Genomic DNA, 22,476 nt, shown 5'->3' with positions numbered 1-22,476 from the left:
GAATATCATGAAAGATACTAAATAAATATGGAGTACGTAGGGGAGGACGGGGCAAGTTGGCGATGTTAAGAGTTCACCATTTTTTATAATTTTAATTTTGGAAATACGATTTCCTTCTTTCCAGACACTATTAGAATAGTCTTTTGTCGTGGTGTAACTACATGAAAAAAATCTATATTTCTATATTATCTCAAAAATTCTGCCCTTTTAAAAGTATAATGCAAATGTGCCATCTTGCCCCGTTACCGGGGCAAGATGACTTTGACTACGGGGTAAGATGACATTTTTGACACAAGTTTAAACATATTTATTCTTAGAATGCAAACTACTGTAAACTAACTAATTTAACATTGTTACATGCGTTTTTACATATAAGGCATGTTATTAAAGGCTTGGTTTGTTGAAAATTACAATTAATAGTTAACTTACATAACTAATTCAGAGTTGGTGTTTTATAAACAATAATCGCACACAAATTTTCCTCCAAAGTTCGAGCAGTCCTCGTGCCACCATGTGTGGCATTTGCAACACTCGATCCAGTCTTCTGATGGAGGATTGACATAAATCTCATCACACACTGGACACTGCACTTCCGATATTTGAGCTGAAGTCATGCCTGTCGAAAGTTGGAGCTTCTTGGATTTTTCTCGAGAATCGAGCTTCAGTTTCTTAGTAACAGTTCCTTTTTTGGCTTCTCTAGACTCTTGTCTTTGTTGCTTCAAACGTTCTTGTTCTATCCTCTGAGCTCTCCTCTGAACCAGAATCGCTTTCATGGGTGAGCTTGTGATGACACTTGCATTTTGCTTATGAGATTATAAAGCTCAGAAAATCAAACAAAAGTTATAAAAGAGTTGTATGTGGATACCACAAAAACCGTATAAAGCACTTGGGGCAAGATGACGAGTCGTCATCTTGCCCCAGTCAACTTGCCTCGATCAGCAATGTTATTAGTATTGGATTTTTTCGCTAGGAAAAAAAATAAAAGGTTAACAATATATAGTGGTTAAGAAAAGTATATAGTCTAAGGTAATAATGTGTGGCATTGAATATCCAAATATCTTACCTGTTTGTCCATGAGATATTACTTCGAAGTTCTTGAAAATTACAATACGTCAGACCAAATGTACGAACATCATCTAACAAACAACTAAATGGTGGCAGCGGCTTCACTGTGCGATTCTTTAGTGCCCACCAGTGTGGAGCGCTAGTAGTGTCTGTTAGGTGGTGCTATCTAGTGCCATGACGTGGAAATAAGTCATTCGTCATCTTGCCCCGCTCGTCAACTTGCCCCGTCCTCCCCTACATAAATTGTGTGTTTAATATATTTTCATTACTTTTATATTCCGTACTAATCTAGCTATAATTGTTTTTTGTTATATCATAAAAAAGGATTGTGAGTTTTTTTCTTTTTGAGAGCTCAGCTCCTCTGCGTTGTATACCTCTCCTTTTCTGTATTTATTTTATTATTAACACTACAATTTGCAGTGAACAGCAATCAAGATTATGGTCAGTATAATACAGACAGGTAGAAAGGTGGGTTCTATGAGGAAAGGTGTAGTGCATGTTTTACCTATAATGTATCCAGGGGAACCAAAGTATTAATAAATGATAGACTGAAAAACATAAATCTAGGAAACAATTTTATATACTGTTTTTAATGTATAATCACACACTTTGTGTAGACATGAACCATACATATAACAATCACACAAACTTATTGTTCTGTATTTCTTTTACCTTTGTCTACTAGTTTGTTACACAGATATACGATATCATTCAACAATAGTTTATGCATTAAACTGTAATAAACTATTAAAAAACAAAGTACTTTTTATGACTTTATTTACAAGTAGTTTGATAAGAAGCAGGTGATTTGTCGGGCACATGCAGAGAACAATATAGTCTTTATAGGGTTCGAAGTTCAGATATCATTCCTATTCCAGACAGCACACAATATTATTAAGTATTTCTCAATCTTGTAAAATATAGAGTTCGCTGCGGCTAGTTTTAAAACAGTGGCAAGCAGTGAGACGATTGCAAACAGGACCACAGAGTCTGAGAGTCTCTTAACTTCTTTTAATTTCAATGTACACTGATTAAATTTAGCATTTTAATGTGGCTGTTTATAACACGAATTCGTTTTAAGTTACGTTAACCCAGTATTTTGTCCTCAAATGAGATGTATACACCTATTACTAGTTCACAAAATGCTATAATGTCTGTAAGTAGATGAGTATAGCGTCGGTAGAAATAGTGCTTACTTAAAACACCCCTACTGTTAATACCTTTGTTGGTATTATCCTGCACTCTACATATATACACTTTAAACCACTTTAAAATGCTTCGGTATTCTTGCGAAGATGCTAAATTACGCTAGCACTGTCAAATTCTGACGGTCTTCGCACCAGCGTCACTTAATTCAGCATCACCATTATAGAAGCCTCAATGGTCTTGATTGTTCATTCCGAATTTACTTAAATTTGTATCCTGGTCTCTGATTGGTTGGAAAGCTGTGCAGATAAACGTTTTTAAGGGTAATCATCACACAGCCAAAATGTCATCAAAAGTAATTTAGTGCGTAAAATCAGTTTTAATATTAAAATCACACGGAAAGTGTCATTGTTCATAAAAAAGTAATATTTCAGTTGTAAAATGTAATTACCAATAGTCATTAGAGTGGTAAGAGAATTGCGTCTGCGCTGGAACAAATAGGTGCCTAGAGTCGGGAGTGTCGTAGATACGAATCAAGTTTTTATACACAATATTGTTTAGTATCGCAAATGGGATAAATGCAAAATGTTAGAAACACTAAGTTATTACAATCATATTTGATATACGTGTACGTTGTTTTTAGCACAGATAGTTTGATGTTTTAATAAGTAAACTCAAACTCAACTGGACTGTTTCCAAAAAAAAAAAATATTTCACTGGTTTAAATCTACATTAATTCTGACAGACATAAGATATGTTTCATTTAATTTCTTTTAAAATTTTAAGGTTCATTAAGGTTTTGCAAGATTTGTAACTAAAAACCAAAGAAAAACGACCACACTGACCTTTTTTCCCACAATATTACGCTTAGCTAACAATTACAAATATTACGTGGTTATGAAATTTAAACTACATATATAATAATGCAAATGAAATGTTTATTGAATTTTACAAAAACATGCGCCTCCCTATTCATATCGCTATTGTGGTTCGTGTTTATAAATTGAATTGAATATATATTTTCTAAGTAACTGTGTTTTTATAAGGAATGAAAACCACCCCATGATAATATCTACATACCAATTTATCTGCCATGCGAAGCCGATTTACCTTTGCTAGTCTGAAATAAAGACAATCGCATTCAAATTATCAGCACATTATCTTTGCTATTAGGTATTAAACATTCGTCTGATTGAAATATGATTACTATTCGTGACTGCAAAGACTAATTTAGGCCTATTCTGAATAGAAGAGGGGAAGTAAATCGATTTATTTCAACAATCTGTGAATAGCTTTTTTCCTCGATTTTCCCCATAACTGAAACATAGGTCAAAAAGCTGCTTAATATGTAAAGAGAATGATTGATAAGCCGAAAAAAACCAAAGACAAAATATGTGGCGAAGAAAAAAATTTCATTGAGTCCGTGACAATACAGTCTTCATAGCTCAGATGGCCAAGGGTAATAATGACTGACTGTATCTTGTATCTTATGGTAGACCTAAAATTAATGATTTTTAAAAAATGTGATAGCTGCTGTTGATAACTTTTTATAAATGTGGCAACAAATAGCAGAATGGCAGTAATTTTTGTTTCTCCAAAACACAATTTGTCAACTGAAGTTTCATTCGTAAAAACTTAAGGCTCTACTAAAATACTTTCGCTAGTTTGAAAAATTCTGATATATCTTCCCTTATAATTTTAAAATAATGGCTACGAATACAATTTGGGAAACATTTTTTTACAATTTAAGTTATGTTTAAATATCTCGTTTGTTTACTGGAAATGGTTTTAAATGTATTTTTTGGTTTAGTTAAGGGTAGAAATATCTTACTACAGAAATTTTTATAAAACTCACTTTTATATTTATATTTGAAACTCATAACTATGGGACGATCTCTTGAAGTCCAATACGTAGCACGCAGTCGGAAGAAAATACTGCACGTCAGCTTAGGTGCCTTGCGCTTAAAGCTGAAGGGACATTCGTTGTGTTTCTTCAAGTTGACCTTAGCGCACTCTTTCATTGGTGCTTAAGACGCGCGGAAAATTTTCGGCTAGGTGGGATTTTTAAACTAGTATTTTCTCAAGTCTTTGAACAGTTTGTTATGTTTTAATAATCTTCTATTTATACGCCAACTAGTTGAAGTAAACAAGGCTTTACGCCCTGTGAAGAGGCTTCATTTAAGAGAGGAAGGTAGTTTTTTTTCCTCTTAATTTTTTGGCCAAGGTCTACTGAAAAAACATTTTACCAAGCTGGAATAATATTTCGATTTTATTTGGTTAGAAAAGAAACATTATTTCTCTTATATATTAACAGCATTTTATTGCAAAGTTTGAGAGTATAGAATGACAAACAAACCTTAACCTTATTGAGCTGATTCAACAATATTATGATATTATATTTGAATTTTATTAAAAATTAAAAAAAAAATTCTAGTGACGAGATTCGAACCACGTCCCTTGAGGTCATCAATCACATGTGCTACGATCCTGTAAACACATTACATGGAGAATATGCATTATAATTATTGTAAGGGCAGTTTTATTAGGCATTTCAAAATTTGTGATTAATTTTCACTATGACTAGTAGGTATAGTTTACCAAATATATTCACTATCACTTAAATATTCATTTGGCACAGCATAAGGTTTACGAAATTGACTATATGCCCGTTTATGTTGCTACACGTGGGTCCACCATCTCTGTGTAACATTTCCGTTCGTCGACTTCCGTTCCATTTTCTCGAAATTACTCCTACCAAATGCCTTATACCGAGAGCTAAGTTGTTTACACATAAAAATTATAGAGTGTAAAAGGTGACGCAAGTAATCATAAGCATTATGAACACTTTAGTGATTTTTACCGCTATTAGATAGTCTTTTGTAGTTATCTGTTGCAGGGCCGTCGAGAGGGGGGGGGGGGGGGCAAAAGGGGTAGCCTTAGGGGCCCGGGAGCCCGGCTGGGAAGTGGAAAATAAATGGCTGGAAAACATTTTCCCCCTGCTATTAAAACATCTTGTTATATATATATATATATATATATATATATATATCTTAATATATATAAATCTCGTGTCACAATGTTTGTCCTCAATGGACTCCTAAACCACTTAACCGATTTCGATGAAAATTGGCATTTATGTGTAATTTTTTCCAACTTGAGAGATAGGATAGTTTTTATTTCGATTAATGGTCTTAATCTGATAATTTTAGAGTTTTCTAATGTGATGTATGTATGAGTTGGCAGAAAATCACCACGGCAACGGCTGTAGCATTGTTGATGCTTCATTCGTCTCCATGGCAACGACTATTTCATTGTTAGTGTAGTCCTCATCACTCATTAAATACAGACCATCAATTTTTAGATATATACAGGTAAATAACTATACACTGGTAGAACAAAGTCGGTCGGGATTTGAAAGTGATATAAATTATTCAAATTAAGATGACAATTACTAACTACATCTGATTTCTAAAAAGGTCCAGTGAACTCTTTACCAAGTCAACCGATTTCGATGAAAATTGGCATTTATGTGTAATTGTTTCCAACTTGAGAGATAGGGTAGTTTTTATTTCGATTAATAGTCTTAATAATTTATAATTAATAATAAACTGATTATCAATGTTGATTGGTGTTTAAGCCCGGGAAACAGTGGGTACTTCGTTTCCATGACAACGTTGCGTGCTTGAGAGTCGGGAAACCATCGGTGCTATTCGTTTTTTCTTCGGTACATTACAAAGCATTGTATTAAGTTTTTGTCAAAATTAATTAATTTTCATTTTGTTTCATTTATTATAACTGTAAATAGGAGATTTGGTCTCATTTTCCCCCCCATAAATACAACCGTGCGAAGCCGGGTCGGGCAGCTAGTATATATATATATATTGTTTTGTGTGTTCCTAAAACTACAGTCGATAACCAATAACCTAACCGAGCAGTAGGTACTTGTAACATTCAGTTCACACCAAAATACTTGCTTAGTAGCAGAAATGGGAACGTTACAGGGACGTCGGAACAGGGGGGACAGCAGGGGCGAGTTGCCCCCGTGCTGTTATGCAGGAGGGGGGGGGGCGAGAGTAGCATTTCGCCCCCCTCCTTTTCCCAGAATAAATGTTTGGTCGTAGTAGTATTTTTCTCCACCAGTAGTTACAAATGTTGCATTGGTGATCACATTGATTAGAAAATCAAATTTATGATTGTCAATATACTGTAAAATGATTGCAAATTCCTAGATGGTATTTTATTTAAATTGTACTACATCTACTGTCAGAGTAGTATTTAATACATACTACGTCATCAAATTCTTGGAATGGTATATTTAATATTTTGGTTCGGAAACTCATTAAATAGCACAATTTTGCATCTAAAATTCCAAATTTTTCCGGAGGAGGGCCACCAGACCCCCCACTCTATGACTGAGGTAAGTGTGATATATCTGTTCGCCCCCCCCCCCCCCCCCCACTAACGAAAACGTTCTTATGTCCCTGGAACGTTATAAATAATTAATATGTATTACAAATTTTTCAATGTAATGAACGTGGTTCAGTGTGTTTGATATTTTCGAAGTAATAAAATTGATTATTACTTTACATTATTTTAATAATATTTACATTCAGAATAAATTATTATACTTATGTATTTTAAACACTCATATAATAATGCAATTTCTGATTACCATTTAAGATTTTTTGTTTTTTAGCAATATATACATCAAAATTAATTATTATTTGTATTTTGATGGGATTAACAATGTCAAAGTGCACTGAGATAATACATGCAAATGCTCTTTTTTCTTGCGTAACTAGGAAATCGTTATGTATGTTCAAATGAAGGATGCAATTTTACGATACCATATATATTTATGGTATACATAGTACGTAGTAGTGGTATGCAAAAAAAAAAAAAAAAAGGAAGGGGGCCTACTCCCCCAGCTGCCCAGGGGACCACAAATTCTCTCAGCGGCCCTGATCTGTTGAGACAATTTGAGACGAAACATAATACGCAATAGTGATATCGTGCTAAATTTACAAGAGAAGTCCTCATACAATATTAATAACCATATAATGAAATAACCAACATAATATAGCGTGTGAGACCTAGCCTTAACAACTTTGTTTATGGAGCTCTCTGTTGCACATAAAAGAAAATGATCTTCACCACATTTTCCTTTTGTTCCAGGTGAGTGCTGTTCACGTCCTGTAGTCTCAAGACCTTGAGTTCTCTTTGAATAATGCCGCTCAAATCAGGTAAAGTTCAAAATTCGTCTCTTAATATTTTTGTTGCAGAATCGTTGGGTCTCCTTGTTTATTTATATAATTTTTTATTGGTTGATTAGATTTTCGTTCGAGGTAATAAAGACTAAAATACTCAACATCACTGTTTAAGAAAACTAGGAATGTAATAGTTCTAGGCTAGAGGTTGTTGTACTTCGCAGAATTGTTGCCGGCCGGGATCTTTCTCAAAACACCGTAGCTCGTTCTTGCACCTTAGGTTTTTCAGGGTTTAGTCATTCGTAGACGAATCCTACAAGGCCACATACTCATTGGACGACCCGAGTGTTGAAACATCATTTCTCACCGACCATAGCCCATAAGAAAAATATATTACAGTTTAAGCATGCTTTTATCAGTTACACACTAAAAAGTTCATAAATTATATTTTTAAAATACGCGCTTTTTGTAGTAAAGGACTAAAAAGTACAAAAAGGGTTTACTAGTCGCCATTGAAGAGTTACACTATCCACCTCCTGGTTACATCATCATATAAGTTCGAGGGTATCAAATTATTATACTGTCATCTGGATTATATATACTTGCAAAGTTTCAAATCACTACGACAATAATTAGAGGTAGGATAAAATCTACGTCCAAGATTTGTTTACGTAGTTCGTTCGTTAGTTACAAGTAAAACTGATGAAAACGTGTTATAAAGAAATTTTTCAAACAGGATCGTCCAAGTTTCAAATCTGACATGCAATCAATACAGAAACGAATATTTCGCGAATTAATTTCACTCCAGGCTAGATTGAACTTGTCTGTGTGTAACCAAGCCTTTCTAAAATGCTCATTGGTCGACGTCAAATATTTTGGCGGGTTACATGTGATAAGGTAAACACTTCTCCTTATATGCAACAGGCTCAGAGTCGTCAAAGGCGTGTCAAGAGAACTGTCGTCCAATCATCAACGTGGAGCGGATGTATATGAGCTTCGAGTCTACTTTGCCACCCAATGAAGCCGCGAAATCCTCGTTGCCCTAGTGGAAATGAAAATGGAGCAAAATAGCGCAGTGATAAGTATAGACCGGAAAAATTTGCGGGTTCAATGACCTCCAGGATTAACTCCATAGTTCTACGTACACTCGGTTAAATGTCACCCATTCATTGGCTGCTGTCTTGTGAGACGTCCCAGCGTAGCAGCCTGTGATTCGATAAAGCTTTGGTCGTGTGTTTCTCATTGGCCCAGACTCATAAAGGTGAGTTGTGAGCCAATAGCAGAGGCAGCACTGAGGTATAATTATTTGTATTTTAGCCTATCGCGAAATGAATTCGCGAATTTTTCCGGTCTCTAGTGATAAGGCACTGGACTGGTCAATTCCTTCCCTAATATCATTTTTCTGTGTCGTAGTGTTTTACAGTTTCACGCGTCTTCGTTGTCGACGAGGCATTAAGAATCAGTTTCACGCGCTATTTTGAATGTTTTCTCTTCTTTTTTATTACTGTTATTTATCTATATAAGGAATTTTAACTTGTTACCGCCCTTAAATTTGTTGATCTGTTACAAATATTTTCAACAAATATTCAGGTAGTTTATATGATGGGTGTGAGAAGGCTTGCAAGCCTTCGTAATTATCATCACTAGAGACCCGGAAATTCCGCAGATTCGTCTGGCCTCATGGTATTATTAAATGTCATTGGTGTTCTCCGTGTTTTCTTTCCCATTGGTTGATTTCTTACCGAGAATAATTTTATCCTTATTAATCGGCACTACCCGGTTCGCTTACGTCTCTCCTAGCTGGACATCGTTGGCTCACGGTCGTAGAGGGGTGTGTCCAAATAACTGCAGTTCATTCAAGAACACAGTGCGAGTGTGTGACTATTTGCTTTCTAGCTTACGCCTAAATGAATGTTCGAAATTTCCGTTATCTCTAATCATCATATGCACGTCTTGATAATTACGAGGACAGAACTACAATTAGCTGAAGTCAAATAAACGTATAGTTTAAAAATTAAAATTTAAAAAAACTTTTATGGCTGAATGAACTAAAAATTTAAATTTATTTTTTTGTCCAACAGTCAAATAATTCACCACAACTAAAAACGTGGGGTGCTTTCTTCTTTCCCAAAATTTTCTTATTGATTATATCGTAAAATTAGTGATAGAAAATATGTTACAAATAATTTTGTTATTACTGATAGAAAATTTAAGACAAATTGTATCAAGCACCCTACGCTTTTAGTTTATACACAGTTATAGTTATTTTTTTTTTTTTTTGCTGTTGGACAATAAACTGAAATTTAAATTTTATTTTTTAATTTATAGTTACTCAACGATAAAATCTTGTTTTTTTAGTTTTTTTAATATTTAAGTTTTTTCTAATTTTTAGTCTCAAAATAAATTTATTCTGATAATAATGTTTTTTTCGATGACAAATCACGATAACTGTAATTGAAGCCAGAAAAAAAACTAGCCGTATGGTCAGACATACAAATTGTGAGTGCCATTTCTCTATGTTCGCCAAACCATAACCGTGAAGCTATTACGTTTTACTATTGTAAGGAATTAAGTAGAGAGTAAGAAAAATTAAAGCTCTTGGCCGTCTTTCGTCGACATGTTTGATACAATTATTGTCATTACCCATTTTGCAATTTGTTGTTTACCACATCACATTAGCACTATATCACTGTCACAGAAATGCAGACATTAATTGATACAAATTAAGACGGCAATAGTTTTAGCTTGCCAGTTAAAATTATTATGACATTAAATAACTAACGTTTATAGTTTTGAAAAACTAATTTAAAGGAAGACTGATCAAAATTTGTGAGTTCTAGGTAAAATGAAAGCTCTTGACCTCTTTCAAGATGTCTACAGACTTGAAACTCGGCAGGAATGTTCTTTATATTACATACATATAAACTAAGCACAAGGTGTTCCTAAAATCAGCCTCCAAGGAGGGATACGGGAGAGTTGACGATTTTGAGGCTTTATGTAACCCTTCCTCATAACCTGACCTATTGAATCGGAAACGCTCCAAATCAAAAAGGAATATATATTTAAAATTTTCGAAATTTAGGGTCATAGACCCCTCTCCCTCCGTGGGGGAGAAAGTCGAACCCCATGCACATTTTCCACCATAACCTGACCTTTTCGATCGGAAACACTCCAAAACGAAAAAGCATTGATTTTTAAAATTTTCGAAATTTTGTGTCTTTAGCCCCTCCCCCCCTTCGCATACATAGGGGCATAGTCGACCCCGGAGCAATTTTCCACCATGCTCCGACCTCATGGATACGCAAAAAGCATGGTTATTACCCATAGCTCGAAATTAGTTGTTTTTTACCCTCTGACCCCTCAACTCACCTTTAACTCTAAGATCTTAAGTGATTAAAATACTGTATTGTCAGAGATTCTTATTATTATATATGCAAAATTCAACACATTCGGACGTCGGAAATCGGGTAAAAATTTAATGGAAACATTTTATTACATAGTCTATTCATGCATACAGTTCAAGCTAATGAAAGCGTGGTAAAAACGGCTTCTACGAGTTATCCTTTAATCATGCAGACGTGACCATCCCCTGCTTGCAACTAACAATATTTGGCAACATAACCTCAATTAATTAATTTACTGGTAACTGTCATTAGTGGTTCGGCTCTGAAGGGGAAGTGCTAGACCACAACTTCTTTCTAGAGTATTATTAGTAATTTGTAATTTAACATAACTACCTCAAAACGTAGGTAAAGTAGTATTAGCCAACAAGTGTCAGCTACACGTTCTTTAATTGCAATTGTTAATAACCCGGCGTGTTTAGGTAGCTTACGAGTAAACAACTTAATAAATTATGAAATTTAACTTGTCATTACGAGTTTACAAGAGTTAATTTGTGAAACACTTGTAACCGTATATTTTAACAAACTTGTAAACTCTGACTTGTTAGTCATAGACTTGTACTATCGTGGAACGGACGGGTCGCCTGGTGTTGCCAAACTCGCAGCGCGGCACGACAGGCGGGGTATTATCTTGGTCGCGTGAGGTTTCCGGACCTGGCGACTGACGCAATAAGCGGTTCACAACCTGTTCCCCCGGTTCTGTCTCTTCGACGGCAGTGGAATCGTCCAGAAAAATGGCGAAATAGTCGGGGAATGACGAGTGCCTATTAAGAAGGGGGTATTCGTATCATGCTAACTGCGTGAAGCCGTTTTCTTTTTCCTTCAGCTAATTGTTGCGCCATATTGGTCAAACGCCCAAAACATTGGCTGAAGTGTAGTGTTTGCAGTGTTGAAACATTTTTAATGACTTTTTTTTTCTCATTGAAGTGACTGTTTTTAACGACGGAGATTCTCATTCACACTTACTAATCATTATCAGACGTTGTCAAGCGTCATAACTGCAATGTTTTGGGCGTATACAATATGGCGATGGCGAAGTTAAAAAGTGACTTCACCTACGTCACAGCATTTCGCATCCTGGAAGTTCCTAAATCCATTATATTAACCTAGGCTACATACGCGACAGTACGCAAATAATAATGAGTATAGTACGTTCGCACACGCTCATCATAGAATTCGAAGCTACATTCGCACACAACACAGCGGCTCGAAAACTTTCCAAACGTTTTTGAAGTTTAACATCTTAGCTCTCAGTGTACGGCATTTGGTGGGAGTGATTTCGTGTATGGAACGGTGCTGCCATCTGTGGCGGATGGCGCGAACAAAAGTTCCCAAAACCAAGGGATATTTTACAGTGTTGTAATAAAATTTTCTTGTCGGAAACCAGGTACAAAGCCGGCGTTTAGGAATTTTTAAGGATCGGATCCGTTTCATTATATAGTTTAAAATTTCGTTCTGCACATCGAATGATTCGATAGTCGTCGTAGTTGCTCCGGTAGCGAATTCTAGTGGCAGGAGCGGAAACTACCTGTGATTCGCGTCCAGAAAAATTATTTGAAAACACAATTCGCGTGTATTTATCACGCTTGGCGTTATTGTAAAGAATTTTACGTTAAATTTCGTGTTCAATTTTCGTACTGCAAAATGAGAACACGAGAATTTTTTTTTCCATCCCAAACCTATTACGTTCGAAACCTCTGTGACGTAAACGCGAAAAAATTTGCGGATGCGATAGATTTCCCGACTTGAAAGTTTTACATTCCTTTCGCGTCGCGGGCGCGATGTCGCTGAAATGAGCATCGGATTTTTTTTTCGAATGATAGCCTCACTGATGCATTGTCAAAACAATAATATTTAATGTATTTATGAAGTTTTGTTTACTAAATTAGTTTGTGAAATCTTTCAATGTGTTCAAGCACTATGATTTTTTTCGAATAAATAGCCTATTCCATTTGGATTAAACAAAATTTTCTCAAACTGGTACATTAAAAATAACTTCTAAGGTTTCATAGTTGTCGTGTATATATTGCGAATGTAATGGATGCGTAATTTCTATATCAAGTGGTTTCGATTCAACGCGCGGTTTAATATCGCATGGTCAAAAACACACTGCCTGACCAGTCTCTGATACATGTTTTTTTCCCCTTTGCACACCCGTTTCTATAAAATATTATTGCACCGTTTCGGAAATTTGAACTTTGTAACCAAATGCCGTCATATTTCACATTTAAATAGCAACCTGTTCATTTTTGCATTAATATTTATTTATCCTACTGATATTATAAATGTGAACGTTTGTGTGTGTGTGTGTGTGTATGTTTGTTACAACCTTAACGGCTGAACGATTTTTCATTAAATTTGGTATACCGTTTATTTAGGTCCTGGAATAGGACATACGGTACTTTTCATCTCGGAAAATTGTTTATTTTCTGGGGTAAAGTAACAAAACGTACTTCTGCTTTATACATATCTGTACCTTGGAGGCATAAGACACCGTGTCCACTTTTGGGCAAAGTGCACTTTTAACCATAAACTTGACACTCAGTTTGATGTTCTTTCGAGTGGCATACAACACTAAGATCTACGCTATGTCAAAAATTCGCATATCGTGGGTAGAAAATAGTTGAGTAAATAAGTGATGTACTATTTAATATTGTATAAACTACACTCATGAAAAATTAAGTTTATGTGACATAGTGCCTTATGCCTCCGAGCTGCACACACACCTACACAATATATAAATTTCGCTATTGCATTGTCGATGCTTTTTTTTTTTTTTTCGTATGCATGACAATGGATTATTCCTACCGGCCTTACTTTCAGTGTCTCATTAGCAACGGGAATTGCACCGTTTGATTGTTTGTTTTTTTCATTTGATGCGTAACGGTGGCGTATTCACGAAGAGGGGCGGGTATGTACAATGATCTGTGCGAGAGTATTGTGCCTGTAGAATGCTTAGCGAAGCATGGGCACTTTAGCTATTCTCCGTTCACTCTTAGCTGAGTTCTGAAATAAACCGTCGCGTCGTATCACTGCGCCGCGTCAGCAAGTGATAGGCTGAATTCATCTTGCGCGCCAAGCACTAGTTGCAACACACACACTTCAGTACAGTCGGTGCTAATAAAATAACGGAGAAGTAATATAACAGGAAGCACCGTAGCACTTTGTTCAGCGTAGGTGGTTCATTTGCGAAGGAAAAACTATGCACTTTACGCCTAATAGTCGTCTTCACAAAATCATCACAAGTTTTGATAACAGGATACTCAAGTTTCCTTTTCTTCCCGGGAGATGTTAATGTCCCAGGGTCCTGTTATTCTTTCCTTGCACGAAGCACACTGCTCTTCGAAACACCCGTAAATTCCGCAGTTAAACTCGCGATATCGTTCACACGACATCCAGATATTTGTCTGAAAATGTTATAAAAAACATTCAACAGAATAGTTTTCTGTGCACTTTTCAAAGGCTTTCCCGAAACTCGGTCCGGCGTCAGCCATAACAAACCGTGCGCTCGCGAATCCGAAATACAAATGTTGCGCCGGGCATCAACTGTACACTGTGCACACGGCGTCTGCTAACATAATTGTAGGTAGATACTTGCTGACACATTAAACTGTATCAAAACAAAGTCCAATATTTGAAATTTCGATTATCTTTTCCATGGTTTAAAAAATTATGCTTGAATGAAACACCAATATTATGCGTCAATTTTCGTAAGAAATGCTCAGTATTATCTCGAGAAAAAAAAACGTATTTCATGTATGCAAAAATAAGCATAGCCATATCCCATATGTGTGTGAATTTATTAACTATTTCTTGGCAACTGGTTTCCAAAGGAATATATGTAAAGGTATAAGATTTTTTTTTTTCCCCTGTGAGATGGAGGTAAGGCACGCAGCCGGCATTCAGTCGTCTATTGTTGACCGGTCGACGTTCCAACCCGAACAAATGTTTGACCCGGAGGAGTCAGAGGTCGTAATCCGACCGCGCACGTCATCGCGCGTCTTCCTCCCTCCACGAACGCAGCTTTTCGGGAATGGTTCCGGACACATTCCGTCCCCTCGCGCGGATGCTGACGTCATGCGGACACTCATCTGGACACGTCAGCCGCGGGTCCGCGCCTGCCTGGACTCGGGGGGGGGGGGGGGGGGGACCAGTCCGAGCGTGGGTCGTATCTTTGAATATATATACTGTATAGAAGTCGCCAGCCCAGGTTAAAAATTCTAATACGGTTTTGAGGTAGTTGGTTAATTCACCGCCGCAATCGCCACCATCTCTAGGGCATCGACTTGTGGTGGTCCCTAGCGGACAAGTGTCCAACTCTTCAGACACCCCTTCCCCCTCCTGTTGAACGACGTTGAGCTGCAGTGAATGATGTATGAGGGGTGCGGGGAATGACAGCGGGCGACAGCGCTGCGCTCTAACGTATAAATAACAACCTAAGACGATACAGGGCGTTACGGCAGCGCACTGCAGCGGTGAAGTTCCCAAGCTGCTCATTATACGCTTCTGAAAAACGTAGAGTAAATCCTATCCACTCGCGACTTCTATACAGTATATATATTCAAAGGTCGTATGGTCGTATTCCGTGGCTCGCGCTGGTGCCGGGCGCACGTAGCCTACTGCGTGCGGAGCTTCAGGTAACAAACCCACGTGACCGAGCGGTGTCTGTTTGTTTACGAAAAACATTCAAGAATACGCCGAGGGTGGATGAGTAGTTAGTTGCGTTTCTTTATTTCGTTCTTAATTGTAATTTTTTTAGAAGAGTGAAAAAAAAAATGGCTGTGAAACGCAATGTTTTCAGGATCATTTTTTTTTTTTAAGCGCGAAACACCCGGTAGAGAATTTTTGAAATCATTCAAAGAACGATTTTTTTGCATTATCTCATTACCATCAGTTCTCTGTCACATACTGTTACGGTTACCACTAAAATCTCATAGTTGTCCAATGAATACGCCGCCTTGCGCATTAGGGGTGATAGATGCACCGGCGAGCGTCATACATAATCATCCCGCCTCACTAACACTAGGACGTTGAAGTGATAGCGGCTGCCGCAGTTCAGATAATTAATGTCATGACATGAATTTAATTTTTTAAAAAAATTAACTGGCACCTCACGATTCGCCCCCCCCCCCCCTTTCTCATAAAAAAAAAGTACTCTGTGAATTGTATGCAATCAATATATAAAGCGTTTTAGATGGTATTCCATTTTAAAATCACTCACCAAATACTTATCGCAGTCACAATCACTATTTGTTGTTATTGAGGATTAAGGACAGTAAAAATCACATTTTACCCATTTTTATGGCGATCGGTTGAACGTTGAACGTTGATGCGCTGGTGGCGAGTTATAAACAAAATTGATATCGTGAAAATATTCTCAGCGTTCAAATATATAATTTTCGTGAGATCAGTTGAACGGTTTAGAAGTTAATGCGCAGTAGCGCAATCTAACGGTAGAGTTACGAGAAAAAAAAATTGATAGCATAAAAACCTTCTTCATGTAAAAACACTTCGATGTGCCAACTTTCATGGCGATCCGTCAAACAGTGTCGGAGTTTATCAACGTCATACATACAAACAGTTTATTGTATACATATAATGGAAGCTAAGCCTCTCAAAAGTCTTCAAGTTATCCGTGTTCAAGAACAGCGAGAGAAACAAAGGGCAAATGGCAAATAATTTGGTCGGGCTCGCTGCCCATTAATTAACGTGTCACAATTTAAAAAAAACACAATTGAAAATATCTTTGGCCTTAAATACTGTAAACGTGGTGTGCGCGTATCGCAAAACTTGTATAGTTCCCAATAAATTCCATTAGCAATAGACTTGAGCGGCCTCGAACGTGTTTAACGTGAATATATATATATAAAAAATAATAATGGTCTGAAACGGGCCCTAAAGGCAACATTGGCTCGCGTATCGTACGTATCCTCGCCTCTACGCCCCAGCCAAAAGCTTAAACTAATTTTTACCATGTTGTAATTGAACAGCGCAGCCGAGACTGTTTTCAACGAGAGATACACACCTGATCCTGTTGTCTCCGCTCTACTGTTGATACTAGCTGCAACATGATACATACTGTGCTTTTCCACAGATCCTTAGGAATAAAGCGTAGCCGAGGCTTTTTTCAAAAATATAGAGAGATTTAAGTATGCAAGTCCTGTTCCAGGACATTGTTTATTTTTACTTTTAACACGGTCAAACTTGCCTTCTTCACAAAATAAATAATATATAATCATACTTTTTTGTATAATCAGTTGGCAATGGATAAGTAGCTTTGAATGGAATATAAAATTGGAACTCTATAGGTTTAAAGCTCATTTTACTGGCTGATATGCGATGAAAAAAAATATTTAATTTCACCTGGCCTTTTAAAATCAGCAGAATTTTTATGAATTAAAAAGACTAAGTAAAATTAAATACATTTTTCTGAAAGAATTTCAAACCATTCGACGCAGTAGCCACCAGCATCGCCTTCATCCTAAATTTTTCGGGTTTTTTTTTTTTTTTTTTCATTTGGCTATCTTCAACTGTACTGCACAAAAATGTTAAAAATACAACTTTGCCAGTATGTTTCTCTCAATCCTATTCCACTCCCTCCCCGTCATCTATACACCCCTTTGTTCAATCTGTCTTCCAGTCCCCCTCGCCCCTTGTCAGTCTAAAAAAAACTTCACCAATCTCTCTACTTTCCTCCTTCTGTTTAGTGTGTCCCACCCTAGCCACTGAAAAAGTCTATAAATTTAACCGTGTTAAACGTAAAAATAAAATAATGATCTGGAACGGAACATATACACTCTTAATGTCAGTACGGTACGGCCGGGGCCAAGACTGTTTTCAGCCGTAACTGCGCGTCCATCGCCCGCGTGACGAGCGAAAATAAACGATTAGATATGAAGTGATCCTTACCATTACAAAGCGCGATTTTAACCATCCTTCGAAAACAAACATTTAACAGAGATTTTACCGACATCAGTGATGGAAAATAATTTTGTTTTTAAGTTCAGCCCAGGTAGTCATCGACCTTGTGTGAAAAAGTGCTCAATAATACAACTATTTATTTAATCCTTAGTTAATAAACATTTGGTTACAAAATGTTTTGCTTGAATAAACTTTTATTTGTAATATTGACACGCGAAACAATACTCACACCTCATCATCGCCACGACCTGAACTTTATTTTATTACTTTGTAAAGTTAAAAATGACTTTTTTGTAATTTTTAAAATCCAATTAAGATTTAATAATTCAAAGCCAGAGTTGCCAAACCTTATTCTATGTCCTCCTTCATACAATACACATTATAACATACAACAAAATCATAAATGAGACATTACCTAACTTATATATTGCAATTCTTATAACATTATTGTAGAAATGTATCTGAAACTTTTTGATGTCTGGAAATTATGGTCGTGAAGTCGTGATGGAGTGCTAACAATTAAAACCAAAACAAAAGTCTCGTTGGAATTAGACTGAAGTATTGCTCGAGTTATGTGTATAAAATGTTCAGACAGACAGAAAAGTATTTTCAAATATTCGATTTTTTATCTTGCTTTCGAATTAAAAAAAAAAACTATTTATAAAACAAAATGCAAATTAAGATTCTGACAAAATTCTCGTTAAAACGTTATTGAATGTAAAATACAGAGTTACAAAATAATTTATTACGCTTTACATTCAGACGCCAGAGGTTTCCTCGCATTCGAGAATCGCAATCATCTGAAAGAAATGCTTCGAATTTGAACTGGCGCAGCGGGCCCGCGCAGTTTGTAGTTACTTTGGCTGCCGACAGAATTCGCTACGTGCTCGGCGGAGCGCCGAGAGCAACAAGTGGAGACGGCGTCGTGCGCATGCGTTGATAGACGAGAACGGTACATTTTCTACTATGGCCTCCATCCGCGCTTCCATTACTGATCGTGGAGTGGTAGTGTTGCTGACGGGCGTGTGAGCAGCAGTAATTTGTGGACCGTAATCCTGTGAAGTAGTGGTAGCGAATGAAGATGTACACGTAGTATAAGTCGCTGTAGCTTTCCACTAACACAGATAGTGCCTGCGTGTCACGTCAGAAAATTTGAAAAACAGGTTAATCGCTGAGTCGTAGCTAGGCAACTGTGAACGAATGAGTTTCAATTTGTATGTGATTTAATTAAACATTTGACAGCTAACCTGCGCCCAGAAATATATTCTAAGAGAAGGTACGTGTGTGTATTGAACAGTGTTTCTGTGTTTTTTTTCTAACCTTTCACCCAACATGCTAGAAGACTGGAGGTACCGTGTTGGGCTTACAATATTGAACGTGTCAATAACATGAATTTAATGTACATTGTTGCATTCTGTGCCGATAGAATTATTTCCGAACCTTTTAAAGCTCGTGGAAAGTAGTAACTTTAAATTTCAGCTTTTTTTTATTGAAGTTCGTGGGATTTTATTTTTACTATCAAAAATTGCATTCCGACGAATTATTCCCGGGAGCCATGCGTGTATGCGCGTGCTGAGCTTCTTTCAGTTGGAAAGTGCCATGAAGTTACAGCTCATAGTGGTGGAAACTGGAGAAAGATGGAGACGTGCACTGCTGAGGTGAGTAGTGAATTTTCATCGATTCGACTCGTTGGTTGCCACTACTGTTGCTTTTTGTTTACCGGGCGTTCATTGAGACATGATAAGAGACTAATTATACCGTTCTATGTAAAAGTTGAACATACGCATTTATCACATGTGCATACTGGCATATATATATGGGCTGCAAACACTTTGGTAAGATATACATTTGGTTATCGGTTGGACAACTGTCAGGAATATTTTTGTTTAGATAGGTAAACAATATTTGTTAATATTCTCGAGCAACGCGGTGCTTGCACGTATCGCAGCTGTTTTGATAACCATGAACCACACGGACTTTTTCAAACACTTAGTCACGTGACTTCAGTCAGTTCAACTTGAAACCGTGATTTTACAAAATAAACATTTCTTCCCTCGGGTCCCCTTTGAAAACAGATTTCCATAATGTATAAATAATTTTATTTACACATATTAGTCTTCACTGTCAAAGGTTTGTCAAACAAATCAAACCCGACAGTATTTTAAGCTGTATTCTGATCATGTGTACGACGCACCTAGCGCCAACCGCACATGACCTTGACAAACTGGTGTGTATGTAACGACAATCTTACCTAACGTTGGTAAACCTCTATACGCCAATACGCCGTCGAATATTATTGCCCGTGACCACGAATTGTTTGTACAGTATTAAACACCTGGGGATGAATAATCGCACTCATATTTAGTTTTCAGTTTCGTAGAATATAAACAGCTGTACGAGTTGTATATTATCATGTGCATTATGCTACTGCTGCGTAAGGTCGCATGTTGAGGGCCCCTGTGGTTAAGTGATCAATCACTCCACCTTCCACCAAGGCGATTAGAATTTTTTTATTCCCGCCGGGAATATTACATAAGTGGGAAACGTGGCGGACGTTGCTGTCAGCTCCCACGGTTGTACGCTATCTCCATCAATGCATTCGCTACTCCATTCACAACGCTTCACACCTTGTGTGTCATGAAAGTCGCGGAAAAGTAAGTAAACTGGAGGACTTTACGAAAGTCACGAAGAAATACCTTAATAAACATAAATGGCACTGGAAGACGAAAATGTAAATTTCATCAGCCTTTTGCTGACTCATGTTTTGTTTTTTAAGCCTCGCTTCAGTTTATATTAGCACTTGAAATACGTAGGATTTGGAGACTGTCTACTTAAATCTCTCAAAAGGTTTTAACTAAATTAAAAATATGTATTACTGCAAACTGTACAAAATTAGTAGATTTACTTATGTTCGATTTTGATTGTATAAAGTTAAAAATCACACTTTAATTTTTATTAAAAGGTTTAGAGAAAGACCTTTGATTGATTCCTCAGGTAGGCTTATGTGTGAATGTGCTACTACTGAATAACTTGAAAACTAAAAAAAAAAGTTAGAAATTCAGGAATGGTTTTCCGTCGCGTACATTCATTGCAGGAAAATGAATGTAAAATAGATTTAGCGCATATGTATGGAAGTTTAGAAAAAAAAATCTCGTCGTTGCACAACTATCTAAAATTCTAGCGTGGGCCAGGTTTCTAAATTTCCAAAAATATTTTAAACAACACGTTAACACTTTGGTGTAGGCCGACGTGTATTTTATTTTCCTCACTGCTGTTAAAAAAGTTTAGAACGAGTATTTTCGGTGAGCTTCAGAAAATTCAGTTTGACGTGTGCAGTAAACTTAAATTGTCGCTTCATGAAAGTGCCATGTTACCACGCAGTACGACGAAAATACCTAGTAATTGAAACTGAACCAGTTGACCATCTTTATTATGAAGATGTTCCGAAGCATTAGACGCTCTTCAATGTCGCTCCTATCGCGCCTTTGCCTCTGGGCCAGATGGGCAGCCACTTGATAACCCAGCGTGTTTCGTAGGCGCATGCGTCATCCTGCTTGCAATGATAAGCAGTGAAAGCTCGACTTGACTTTGTTATACAGTGTTGCTAGTTTAATAGCATCTCACTTCTTTAGTTCACTCGTCGCGACAGAACTAGCACGAGTGTGATCTTCGCTCTACTCTCTTGTCATTACAGTGTGTTATTGGACGTTGAAGTCTCCATTAACAGTAAGTTCGGAAGTATGGGAAAGTGAATGTGTAATTTAATTTTATATAAATATGGTAGATGAAAAACATTACAAGTCATTGAGTCAATAATTAAAAATATAAGGGGGAGGGGATATGTATAGCCTTCATATTTTTTAATTCATATTGTTTCATTGGGTTTTATAATCCCCTCGTTTTTATACTAATGGTGGAAAGGGAACTCTTAAAATTTCGTCTTAATCTTATCTCACAAATAAAAACTTAAATCACAACCATGCCTTGACAAGCAACAATGATGCTAGAAGGCAGTAAATTTTTAATTTCTAGCAGTCTTATGCTAACTTTTTTTTTATGCCACGTGTCGAAGTTCTCTGAAAATATTTTAGCTTTTTTAATCGGTACGTTCCTACAAATGGTAAAAAATTCCGTATTGCATTGCTCACTTTTATTTTAAGTTCTATATGTATATTGTAAAAATAACCTTTTTGATAAAAAAACTTGTAGAAAAGCAATTTTAAAATTGTCATAAAATGTCCTGAAATTCACTGGATATTTGTAGAGTCACTGTAGTAATATGATGGTATGGTCGATGTACATTGATCCTGTGGTACATGATGCTTGCTGTTTTTTTTATTACATCGAGATTTTCTTGCCAAACTAAAACTTTATATCACAATACAAACAAATTATATCAGGTCTTGTGGAAAATGTTTTTCGTCGTATTAAACTAGGATAACTCATTTTTGTATAATTCTTTATCTCAGGTGATTTTTCGACACACTAAATTTCAAAAGTAGATGTGAGTGTGTGTTTCATTACATCTAACCTTGGTAAAGAGCAAATTCGTGTGTTCTCAAGTTACAAATACACTTATAATACTAAATTATGACACGGAATTAAAAGTAAAATGCTTCAAAATAATACCGAGCGTGATAAATATAAACGCTAATTGTGTTTTCAACTACGTTTCTTGACTTTTCCTCACCCGCCGATAGAATTCACTGCCGGAGCAGCTACGTAGTCTATTGAGT

The 22,476-nt window shown here is 36.6% G+C and overlaps 1 protein-coding gene across 7 annotated transcripts in view; it reads left to right on the top strand.

The window, feature by feature from the left end:
• The window catches only part of LOC134528031 (phosphatidylcholine:ceramide cholinephosphotransferase 2-like), a 248,470-nt gene that overhangs the window by 109,218 nt on the left and 116,776 nt on the right, over window positions 1-22,476 (top strand). Inside the window, exon 1 of one of the 7 annotated variants that reach the window (XM_063361219.1) lies at window positions 7,404-7,454. The exons of 2 other annotated variants lie outside the window; for them this stretch is intronic. Coding sequence is in view for 2 of the 5 variants with exons in the window: in XM_063361211.1 (XP_063217281.1) it covers window positions 19,304-19,398 (95 nt within the window). In the remaining 3 variants the exon portion in view is untranslated. Of the gene's footprint in view, window positions 1-7,403; window positions 7,455-18,654; window positions 19,399-19,421; window positions 19,576-19,600; window positions 21,467-22,476 lie in introns of those variants that run through there. 4 more of the 7 variants (XM_063361211.1, XM_063361215.1, XM_063361213.1 and 1 more) reach the window with 4 other exon arrangements.

The sequence above is a fragment of the Bacillus rossius genome, chromosome 1, assembly GCF_032445375.1.
Source record: "Bacillus rossius redtenbacheri isolate Brsri chromosome 1, Brsri_v3, whole genome shotgun sequence".
Taxonomy (NCBI): Eukaryota; Metazoa; Arthropoda; class Insecta; order Phasmatodea; family Bacillidae; genus Bacillus; species Bacillus rossius.
The sequence above is the reverse complement of the archived record's forward strand: the minus strand, read 5'-3'. Positions and strand labels throughout refer to the sequence as shown.